This window comes from Notolabrus celidotus, chromosome 14 (assembly GCF_009762535.1).
Source record: "Notolabrus celidotus isolate fNotCel1 chromosome 14, fNotCel1.pri, whole genome shotgun sequence".
NCBI classification, from domain to species: domain Eukaryota; kingdom Metazoa; phylum Chordata; class Actinopteri; order Labriformes; family Labridae; genus Notolabrus; species Notolabrus celidotus.
Genome location: NC_048285.1, coordinates 20980871 through 20992882, shown reverse-complemented (window position 1 = coordinate 20992882; position 12012 = coordinate 20980871). Strand labels below are relative to the sequence as shown.

Sequence of the window (12012 nt, the reverse complement as noted above, 5' to 3'; positions counted from 1 at the left end):
TTTGCTGGGTGTTGTTAGATTTGGTTTACGTTTATTTTTAATCAAAAATCTGACCTGTGAGATAGTCTTGGTCATTTCCTTTCAGTTAGGTGCTGTCATGATCATAAGCGTCCTGGAAACTGATCAAGAGATAATAATCTTTATAAACATTTGATAAAACACACAGGGTGAAATGATGATAAAAATATGTCATGTATTTTCCAATATTTCACGTGTCTTTGAGCAGGTTTTTAAGTGTGAAACACACCACTGTTTATATCAGCACATCTATGGTAAGGGTTGTGGTTTTGCTGATTTCGTTCTTAATTCTCATTTGCTGCTTTTTTTTGCACAGCTAGCACAGCTGTGCTGTGCACATAGACAGTATCTGTTTTCCCACTTGTCTGGCTGCTATTTCATCTTGTATTTGACTTGCTTTATGTGAGACATGTTAGATAACATGTTAGAGAAAAAAAAAACTATTAAGGATGTTTCAAATTTATAGATTAACGCATTTTCAATCTGTTAGCATGAAGGAGGTGGGGTTTATTACTGATTGTATTCTGACAGACCAAGACGGTCAACTTGGCTCAAACATCAGTTGTTGCTGACCTGTCAATGATAAAAGTTAGGGATATGACTATATACTGGTGGCTGTGACAGGGGGCAGAGCAGAGAGACACACAGCAGGCAAGAAGAAGCATGACTTTAACAGCTGTCAAACAAGATTGGGCACCCAACCACATGGTTGTGCAGATGTGTGGACATGTTTGTGAGTTCTTCAGAGGTTCACTTCGTGGAAACAGTCAGAAAATAACTTTTTACTTACCAGGTTCACCACTTTGTTTTCTCTTCGGATACTCTCTCTCTCTCTCTAGATTTAATTTCTAGGTCAAACAACCACAGCTTCTGTTTTTCTCTCTCTCTCTTTCTGTTTCATTTGCTTGCAGTAACTCCAGGTTAAAAATATAACTGTAGACGTGTTTTAGTTTTTGTCATGAGCTCCTGTGCTTAATTGAAACTTAAAATAATAGAGATTCTATCATTTTAAAGCACTTAGTAGCAGAGAATCAAACAATTTTGACAACCATACTTTTTGGTTTGTACATTATTTATCAGTACAACAGAAAAAAGTATAACCTGTTATTCCTAACAGCATGAAAGTCAAACACTATACAATTGCAGTATCTAAAATATTACTTTTAATATTATAGTTATTGTTATTTATACACAGAAGTAATGGCTTTTAGCCAGTACCCATATTCCCCTGCTTTCGTTATCAGTCCCTGCTACATTGTGTGTGTGTTGTATAGTCATAGGAGACTGATTATATGCTCCACTTCCCCATCCTTCAGCCAACACTTGGTGAAGGGAAAGTGCAGTTTAAACAAGATTACAGAAAAGGAAGTAGACCATGATAGTAAGCACAAGAAAGGAAATGTGTTGGATGACTTAGCAAATAAAAGTGCCTGGTGGTTAGTGCTGTATCAAAAACACTAGTCACTATTGGTAATGGGTGTGTTTGCTCATTTTCATTTACAAAGAAATGTCCGTTGGAACGATTTTCTCATCTGCATTTGCAACAATATTTTACAGCCTCTGTCACTGAGATCAAGTCGTATTTACATGTACGATAGCACATTCCTTCAGGCCTCTTTCTGCCTCGACAGTTACAGTTTTTAATCACGTCTCATTGTCCATTGTCCTGTGAGTTACTGTGACATCCCGTTACATGACAGACGGTTACTTTGGACCATTTGTGACATCTCCATCTGAGTTGACGTGGCCGTGGCAGACTCCATGGTACCTTTGTGTAGCGGCTTATGACAAAGTGCGGCTGTCAGCCTTTTCCGAAAAACCTTACAGAGGAATACATAGATCAGCGGGTCCAGACACACGTTTGTGGCTGACAGCCATAAGGTGGTTTCTTTGGCAATGTAGAGTGCGTTCTGAGCTCGACAGTGGCTCGCCATGCTGCCCGTCTGAGTCAGAGTGTAGGGCACACGTGCAAAGTGGAAGGGGGCAAAGCAGATGAAAAACACCCCCACAACCACAAATACCTTTGCTTTAGTTCTGCGAGTGGCGGCGTGTGATTTGCTCTTTGATGCTTTGTATGACTCATAAACTTTCTTGCTGATGAACGTGTAGCAAACCACCATCAAGGCCAGAGTACCCCAGAAAACCACCTGTAGAGCAAATGTGGACATCACATTAAGCACAAATCGAACTCTTTCTCACGAGCAATGTGAACAGGGGCTGAGCAAATCAGAGGTCCATATGAAATATTTCAAACTATGTAACTCAGCGCACTGTATTTTGAATAAAGGATATATCAGTGGACATATTGATGCTTTTACATTCTTCTTACATTAATGCTTTTTTTCTGAGGATTATGTGAGATGATTAGAATCACTCAAATGCCAATATAATAAATGTAAAACTACAAAAACTAGCCACATCTATATACCAGTACCTCTGATGCTATTTAATATGCTATTTCACAATTGTAGGCCATTTTTTCCATCTGTACAAAAAATTAATTGTAAAAATGACACTTTATTTATTTTTCACTGCTCCTGCCACACTTGTACTACCGGAGAGGATTAGGGCCACTGAAAAAAAAAAAAAAAAAAAGGTCAATTTAAAAAAAAAAAATATTATTCTGATTTTAATCTTAGAATTCTGACTTTATTCTCAGAATTCTGACTTTACTCTCAGAATTCTGACTTTTTTCTCAGAATTCTGACTTTAATCTCAGAATTCAGGCTTTAATCTCATAATTCTGGCTTTAATCTCAGAATTCTGACTTTAATCTAAGAATTCTGACTTTAATCTAAGAATTCTGAATTGAATCTTAGAATTCTGACTTTATTCTCAGAATTCTGACTTTACTCTCAGAATTCAGGCTTTAATCTCATAATTCTGGCTTTAATCTCATAATTCTGACTTTAATCTTAGAATTCTGGCTTTAATCTCAGAATTCAGGCTTTAATCTCAGAATTCAGGCTTTAATCTCATAATTCTGGCTTTAATCTCAGAATTCTGACTTTAATCTAAGAATTCTGACTTTTTTCTCAGAATTCTGAGATTAAAGCCAGAATTATGAGATTAAATCCAGAATAATAATTACAATTTTTTTTTTTGACCTTTAAATTAAATTTTTGTTTTCAGTGGCCCTAATCCTCTTCCGTACTTTTCCTGATTAAAACATCAAATTTTACGTTTTCTATTCATACATAGCAGTTTAAGGTAATAAAGATGTCTTGATAATTACATTTCCGAGTATCTGAGCACTTGAGCTGTACTTGAGTCTTTTGTATTTCTGGAAAGTCTACCCTCCGTATTCAAACCCAAATATCAGCACTTTTCTGGCCCTTGCATTTTAAAACAGGAGCGTTACTTGGATTTTAGGCAGGATTGACAATAATTTATTTTGTATTACTGCACGCCACCTTCCAAATATCAAAACTGGGTTTGAACACAATCCATAGTATTACATCATGAAAATAATATTTTGTATTTTTCATCATTGGTTTCCTAACTGATCATTGATAAAATAATAAAAAATAATGCACCTCATCCACAAAACCAGGGATGAGTTAAACTTCGAACCAAAAGGCATTCCCCCACATCTGAAATTTCACTTAAATTTTATTCTTGGAGTTGTGATGATTTTTTTTTCATGTTCCCTAAAACATAATTGAAGGTTAATTGAAATATCCTTTCACTGTTTCTGTGGTTTAGTATCTATCTATCTATCTATCTATCTATCTATCTATCTATCTATCTATCTATCTATCTATCTATCTATCTATCTATCTATCTATCTATCTATCTATCTATCTATCTTTCTTTCTCGCTGTTTCACTTGATTTCCTTTACTCCTTTGGCTTTCTTTCTTTCTTCATTTTCCCTGTCCTCCTGTTTTTTCTTTCCTTTGCTTTTTTCCTTTTTCTTCTTTTTCTTAAATCTTTCTGTCTCTAGTTCTGTCTGTCTGTCTGTCTGTCTGTCTGTCTATCTATCTATCTATCTATCTATCTATCTATCTATCTATCTATCTATCTATCTATCTATCTATCTATCTATCTATCTATCTATCTATCTATCTATCTATCTATTATTTGCACAATATTTTCTTCTATGATTAGATTATTTATAGCTCTCAACAAGACAGTTTTTGTAAGCTGTCACCATGCTTCAGGTCTTTATGCTGACCTCAGATGAGTCACTGTCTTCAGCTTTGAACACCCCACATTAAGTAATCGAGGGTTGTATTGATCTTCCCCTTTGATCCTTAGCAAGAGTTACTTGTAAGCAAATCAAATACATATACCCAAAAGTTTTAAATTGAGGCTTCATGTAATAGCTACCTGACAGAAGTAGTTGAATCCTTCATGCCACAGCAGGCCAGCTCTGCTCTTCATGGAGGTGCACTTCAGTCGGCCTCCAGACACCTGTGGTGGCTGATCACTCAGGATAACATTTGGCAGTGCGAGAGAAAGCATCACCACCCAGATCAGCGCACTCAGCACTTGACCCACTCGGACCCGCTGCAGAGCACACTTCCCAAAGGGCCTGACGATCTTCAGATAACGGTCCAGACTGATGAGGCCAAGCAGAAGGATGCTGATGTACATGGTGATGTAGAAGAGGACGGCTGAGTATCGGCAGTGGAAGGCACGGAGCCGCCAGGAACCCACGCCTGCGTCACTTAAGACTCTCAGAGGGATGGTCAGGGTCATCAGCAAGTCGGCCACCACCTGTTAAACAAAGGTTGTTTTTTGTTGTTGTTCTGAACTGGCAACATTTATGAAGAAAGAAAATAGCCTTTATTTCTTACCACATTTTTTAGAAAAACCACAAATGTTGAAGTGCTGGGGATGCTGAAGAAGATCCATGCTGCCAGGGAGTTCAGTATCAAGGCGACGACAAAGAGGACACTGTACAGACAGGGGAAGACCACGGCTGTCACACTGGTGTCCCGAACACACTTGATGGAAGTGTTTGACAGGGTCACGTTCATTTTCAGATGTTTGGTGGACCTGTGATGGAGAAATAGATAAAAGCAACACATTTAAGTAGCCTTAAATCACATTTAGACATGACAACATTACATTTGATCGCACAATTTTCTTTGTAGTTGACTCTCTGTTATTTTTCCTTATTTTTCATAGCTTATTTTAAAACTCAAGTAATATATTTCTCACATGTATGCCTTTTTTATTGGAGCTTAAAAGCGCTTATTCAGCGCAAGTCTCATTACAATATTTCCCTTCCTTAAGAAAAAGTTTCTGTTTACTATGGTGAGGTATGTTGAATAGTATGCGTTAAAAACAATCTATCCCATTTGTCCATAGTGACTTCTCCTCCTGTCACACAGTATATCTGCCTGCTGTGCTGTCTTTACATTGAAAACCTAACTGCTTTGAATAACACTGAGCCCTGAAGCAGGTGCCATGACAACCAAGACATACAATACTGCCCAACTGTTGCCTCTTTTAGTGAGCGTATAATGTTAATTAGGTCTGTTACAATTAAAAAGTGCCCAGCTCTGGCTCGTGTTTAATCTAAAAGATTTACAATAATTGAGTCTTACCTCCCTATTGTGTCCTTATGCTCTGTGACTGCGAGGGATGTGAAGACTAATAAAGAAAGCAGTGATAAAAAACTACTTCAAAAAGAGGAAGAAAAAGATATATCCGATTCCTTTTTCGTCTTCCTACGAAGAGGAAGTTAATGAAACAAAAGAAAAAACCCAAATTTTATAACCTCTCACTGTACTTCTTGAGTCAATCTACAAATATAGAGCCTGCAACCTTAAAGAGTTTTCAGCGCGTCTGTGTTCTTCAGTATTGCTCTCTCTCTCTTTAAGCGCATGTGCGTGTTTGATGCTCTTACAATGGGTGGTCTCTGCAGCTACTGTGTGCCTGTCTTTTCACAATCCCAACGAGTTTGCCAGTCTTCCTCCGGGGTGAAAGCCCCCTTTCCTTCCTCGCTTCCTGTTCCGATTGTCTGCCGAGAGCCTTGTTCTGCTCCGTGCCAGTCCCCCTTCCTCCGCGAGCTTGCGTCAGTCTCTGTGGCAGCTGATGGGTGAAAAAACACCAAAGTCCATGCACTTGTTGCTCGACCCCGCATCTAAAGACCTCCCATCCCCACCTACCAACCCTGCAGCTTATGCACCCCACCTCTTTATGTCTTTCTTCTCACATTGGTGACAGAGTTGTGGCTTTTATTTGCTGACAATGATGTAAACATTGTGCCACATACTTTCAGCACACTGTGGTCTTTTAAATGTTAACCATAAATGCAAGCGACGACAGAAGTAGGAGGCAAGTTATTTAACTACACCACATGTAGTTGGTTTGTTTTTGACAAAGTCTAAAACTACTGTCAAATTGAAAGTGCCTTTCACTTATTTCTGACTTTGTTTGGCTGTCTTCAAGTTGAATTCCCATCTGTGTTATCTTGTTAAAAATAGTACATCCTGAGAACAACACATCCTGTATGAGTTTACTTGGATAAAGACCAGGAAATATGACCAATGAGGGGAAGTTAGTATCTGAAAATGACATATGTGACTACAGAACCTCTAATGAACTATGAACTTGTGACCATGACCTGTTGCCGTTGTTTCATCAGATTATGTTTTACTGTTTGTGATATGAAGACTTGTAAATTCCTGACCCATGAATATGGTACATTTGAACAAATATCGTCATTTATTAGGCCATCGTAACCTCCTTGCAGTGCAATCACACTATAGCTGTGGAAAAACACACAATACTACATTTACCAGCAGGCAACTTTTTCTCTTGCACAATTTGAACCCTTTGTGACTCTTGAGTGGTTAATATAAGTCAAATAAAATCTTTAAATTAAAGCTAACTTTTCACTGTGACTTCTAGTTCGACTTATTTCCACATTAATGAAAATACATAAAAGTTTGGAAGTTATGCCAAAAATGTGTAATGAAGATAAAACCCCAGATAAATAATATAAACTCTAAAAACAAAGAAAAAGCACATTTTTTTTATAGAAAATGTGTTGATTCTTTAAGCAGTATTTGTCATTTGTCCAACACAAAGCACAATAATACCTAAAGTTTGTTTTTTTATTTATGTTTTTTCACATAATTCTTAACAGAGAACACATTACACACTGGAAATTTACACGCATTATTCACTCTGTGCAGTCAGTAACTTTCCATGCTAAGTGCTGATAAGCATTTAGGAAAACAATGATATTGGCTGAGCCCTATTAAAAACATGAACCATATTTTTCTTGAACGCAAACATTTTACACCAGTGTGAGACACAAAAGTTTACTAGATTCAACCTGCTTTGCATATTAGCTTAATTTACTGCCTTTCTTCTACTGCAGAACTCTATTTGCTTTATAATTAATCAAAAACAAAAACTGTGGTTAGTTGATATAAAACAGACAGGCCACAAAATAACAGATCACAACTTCTAAACAGGTTTAAAAAAATAAAAGCAAACCTGAGCCAAATCCTTGTATAAATGAAATTCTAAGCTGAAGGCTGGCTCCAGATGTACTGGAAAACCACATACACACAGAAATAAACATGTTTACAGCCGGGTACAAAAAACGAGGGTCGTCTGGATAGCTAATTTCTCGATCGGCACACACTGTACGGCTATTTCGAAGATATTAAGATTACAAGTTTTCCATTACGAGAGGCACAGCTGACTTGATTGACAGGTGGGAACACTGTAGCTGTTGACTAGGAGGCTCAAAGTCCGCCTCTTTACGTCACACTCACTTGACAGAAGTTAAGCTGAGTTTAATATTTCCTATATGGCTCCCGCCGACAATTGGCTTTAAAATATGTTTCCGAAACAGATGGATGACGTCATGGATACTACATCTATTATTAATGCAGTCTATGGAAAATAGGCATCGAACAAATTCTTCCCAAACATGAGCTTTTTTAAATTATCATGCAGACTAATGCCCAGGTATACATTATTTAACCTTTTTGCACAACTGTAGCAAATTATACGCGCAAATGAATGATGAGTTCATTGCTCCACTTGGTTCGTTCGCTTATTCTGAGAGTAAAAAAAAAATTAACTCAAGCAAATTATTTGCGCCAGGATAGGCCGGATCCTCCGGTGGCTTATGATGAGGCGAACAAGCCTGCAGAGGTTAATTCATCTGAAAAATACAGGACAAATGGATTGTATCTGTGTGCGGCTTCTCCAAACTTTGTGACACTACCTGTTTTTCATGGGAAAAAGAATAAATGGGAGCTCACTTGGAGGAGAGTTAGTGAGGAAGTCGGATTACCTGGTAAATTGTGAAAACCTCTGTAACTTGATTCCAGCTATCCATTGTACCAGTTAGTTAGCACCACTCAATGGAGGGTAACCTTGTTTGATGATAACAGACTGGAGTGGCGTTTGAAGGGAACCCATCCTCTCTTGTCTTGGGCACTCATGTACCATGATTTTGACATGCGAATGGAGCAAGTTATTCGCGAATTGCCTAAGTGAACAGAAAAAAATCAGCTGTTCGTTAATGCGTGAATTAAGAGATTGTTTGCGTTTGGTGTCAACGTGACATAAGGGCCAATCTCTGCTGTGCACACCCTGGCTTTAAATGCACAAGATGTTAGTGTCTGTTCCTAAAATAATTTTGGCATCACTTGTTTTTAGTAGGGGGAGGGTGGAGATGCGTCAACCTTCACAAACAGTGGTCCATGGCATAAGATTTACTTAAGCTCAGAGGCTAGTCTGTGGTATCGTGCTGTCTACTTTCACTCCTGAGACTGCATGAAATGAGACGGACAAACGCTTCATCATTGACTTCAATTCCTCTTTAAACTCCCTGCAGAGAAACACATAGAGTAGTGGGTTCATGCAGATGTTCGTGGTGGCAAACCAGAGGCTGATCTCCTTAGAGAACCTGCCAAACAAATAACTGCAGCTGGTCTTGGAGGAATAGTTAACTTGTGCAAAAGTGTACGGGATCCTCACAATGTGGTATGGTCCGAACGACACGAAAAACACAATGAGTACCAGAAAGACACGTAGTTTGATCTTCTGCTTTCCCTGGTTGTTGTTACTGCCTGAGTTTCTGAAAGACTGGATAACTTTGTTTGTGATGCAAATATAGCAAACCGCAATGACCACACTCATGAGCCAGAAAAAAACATTCAGGAAAATCACCGTCCTTTCATGTGCTTCAAGCCCAGCTGCTCCTTTCAGCTTCATACAAGTGCCGATCTCTGTCATGTTTGCTATTGGTTGATCACTTAGAATGATATTTGGTAAAGCTGAGGCTCCGAAAATTGTGACCCACACTAATCCTGACACCACTTTACTGAGGGTAACGTTACTGAACACTTTGTTGTGAGGCATCATGATCTTAAAGAAACGGTCCAGACTTATCAGGCCCAACAAAGCGATACATGTGTACAGTGAACTGTAGAAGGTGGTACTAAAAAAACGACATGAAAGAGCAAATAACATGTTTGATGCATCCGGTAGGTCACTTGCAGCTTTGATTGGGGCGATTACGGTCATCACAATGTCAGCAGCGACTAGGTTTTTCAGGTACACAGTGAAGGTGGAGGAAGATTTGAGATGCAGGAACACCCAGGCTGCAACACCATTTAGCAGTAAAGCTATGGGGAAAATCAGAAAGTAGAGAGTGGGTGCAATATATGGGTAGTAAATGAAACTGTTGCATTCAGAATCATTCTGGGATGTTTGATTCAGTGGCGTTGCTGCATCTGAAAATGAAAGTACATTTTAGAACACACACTCCAAATACTTGAGAAATATTATCTTTATGTTTCATCATCAAAGTTGGATTTAACTTTTTTTTTTCACTTTCATGAGATCAGCAGGGTGGCTTCTTTGAGTTCTGCACTCACCCTGCTGGCTGATGTTCAATGGATCCGTCCATTGGTCCATTGTTTGCTGCTTGGTGATTTGATTCTAGGTTGCTGGCTAGGCAAAACAAAAAGAACCGCTTGGTAATGGGTCACTTCACAAGTCATGCAGATACATTTTTTAACAATAAAACAATCTTTATATTCTAACATTTTCTCTTATATATAAATGCCACTGTTAAACGCATTTATTCAGTGCACAATTGTGTCCTTACTTTATTTACCTGAACAAAAATATGACAGATGTTTATATATTTGAGCTCATTTTCAAAGCTTAGTGTAGTGCTCTTCTTATTTTTCTAATAGACTTGTATAAGTAGAGTCATTAAATAAGTAACTAATCAGATCAATCAAACACATCGCAACCTCCAGTTTGGCATCTAGGTTTTTTTAAGAGACCAGGGAGAGAAAAAAAATCAAAATCAAATCTGTTTGTTTGCTGTACTTCTTGGTTGCAAAAAAATTTGATTTGGATTTGTTCAAAATTAAAATAATAGCAGAATTAATTTATATTACTAATTTCTTATGAACTTTTAACCTCAATTTTTGTCATTTTGCTAACATGCTCTGCTTATCCTAATCATTATACATTACAAAAAGCTCTACAGGAGACCTCTTCAAAAGAAGCGACATCAACTTCTGTATGATGAACTTATTAATAAATAATAAACCTTTTGATTACTTACATTTGATGACTTGACTCACTTCCCTCAAACCCAAGGCTGCAGGATGGTTCATATGATCAGTGTGCACATACTGACATGGTAGGTGTTTAAGAAACACAGTTGATTTACCTAGCAAACAAATCAACATTTCAGCTGTGAGGAGACAATTTGGAACATATGCAAAAATAGGAAAAACTTACTGGTCCTTATCCAAAATCAAAGTACACGTTGTTCACCCCTCCCAGAGTCAAAAAAAGAGCAGATATTGGATTATGAGACGCAATGCTTCCTTTGGCCTACATATGACCTTCAATACTACTTTTCTGTCTCACCTCTCAAGATTAAGCCAAACAGAGTTTATGCATCTACCTCTGTCTTTTTCAGACGGGAAGGTGGAACTCATCTGCTTATCTAATGCGAGTCCTCATCCTCTGGTGTCATCAACATAACAAATATATGGTAATAGGAATGCGGTCTCAGCTCTGAGCATCATTTGAAAGACTAAATACACATCGTATTTCCCTGCTGCCCAATCATGATTATGATTGCTACTGCTGGCAAAAGAAAGTGAAATGTATTTTAAAACATTGTTTCATGAACTCATGACATTTTTTTAAAACAAACAAATGAAAAAAGTCTAAGTAAAATAAACTTTTCTCATTTGATTGCCTTTTTTTTTCCCATCATACATTTTAACTGACAATTATTTATAAGTTGCACCATTTACTCCAAGATCTGATGGCTGATTCTGCAAAACATGGTGCAGTGGTATCTTCTGACCAATAGGTGGACTCAGTGATCACAGAAAGCATACAGGCCACTCAGCAGAAAAGAAAGGAAGCGATATAGCCCGCTTGTAGAGTTATTGTTTGAGTTGCACTTTAGTCTCACCAATTAAAAGCCATTGCCTAAATCAGTAGCCTGCATTATAGATCAAATTTATAGTTGCAGTGTACTGTGCTGACTGTCAGAGTTGTTGCATCAGTACTCCAATTTTAATGCTGGGCGCTGAGAAGGTAGTGTTGCACGCACACACACACACATGCACACACAGTGCATTGGTTAGAGAGTGATTAGAGCTAGTACAATTCTTTAATGTGGAGATGAAAACTTTAATCACAGAAATCCATTCAAATGAAGTGAATTAATATTTTGAAACTCAGCAGTGACCTTTGGGGGGGAAGTTATTAAACTTGGATACAATATTTCTGAGAATTGTTGTGGAATCATTTATGTGACCATTCGGTTAGTTGGAATATGAACTACTGTTCAAACCATTAGGAAATTAGTGGCTTGGGAGCAGCCCTACTTTAAACTACATGAGGCTCAGGCTAAAGTTAAAGCTGCATCTGAAATTCACAAATCCCAGAAATCAGTACTTAAAGCTCCTGAGGGAAACTTTATATTTGTGTCAATGTTTGCGCCCCCTGTAGACAAAGTTCACACAGA

The 12012-nt window shown here is 38.0% G+C and overlaps 1 protein-coding gene across 2 annotated transcripts; it reads right to left on the bottom strand.

The window, feature by feature from the left end:
* Positions 1 to 1078: 1078 nt before the first annotated feature.
* On the bottom strand, positions 1079 to 8366 carry LOC117824916 (P2Y purinoceptor 13-like). Of its 2 annotated transcripts, XM_034700418.1 has the most exons (5): positions 8290 to 8366; positions 5878 to 6062; positions 4820 to 5021; positions 4350 to 4739; positions 1079 to 2165 (listed from the first exon to the last, which is right to left on the bottom strand). In XM_034700418.1, the coding sequence occupies exons 1-5, from the start codon at positions 8332 to 8334 to the stop codon at positions 1692 to 1694; spliced, it is 1296 nt and encodes a 431-aa protein (XP_034556309.1). In that variant the 5' UTR covers positions 8335 to 8366; the 3' UTR covers positions 1079 to 1691. The 2 variants fall into 2 exon arrangements, with proteins under 2 accessions (XP_034556309.1, XP_034556310.1); XM_034700419.1 differs by lacking the exons at positions 5878 to 6062; positions 8290 to 8366 and adding an exon at positions 5576 to 5685.
* Positions 8367 to 12012: the final 3646 nt, after the last annotated feature.

Excerpts from the sequence above, each read along its gene's own strand:
- LOC117824916 (XM_034700418.1), bottom strand. The coding sequence starts at position 8,334 with ATGGATAGCTGGAATCAAGTTACAGAGGTTTTCACAATTTACCAG. Across the intron at positions 6,063-8,289 it reads AGGTTTTCACAATTTACCAG|CTGCCACAGAGACTGACGCA; the intron begins GTAATCCGACTT and ends TTCACCCATCAG. Across the intron at positions 5,022-5,877 it reads AGCTGCAGAGACCACCCATT|GTCCACCAAACATCTGAAAA; the intron begins GTAAGAGCATCA and ends TCTCCATCACAG.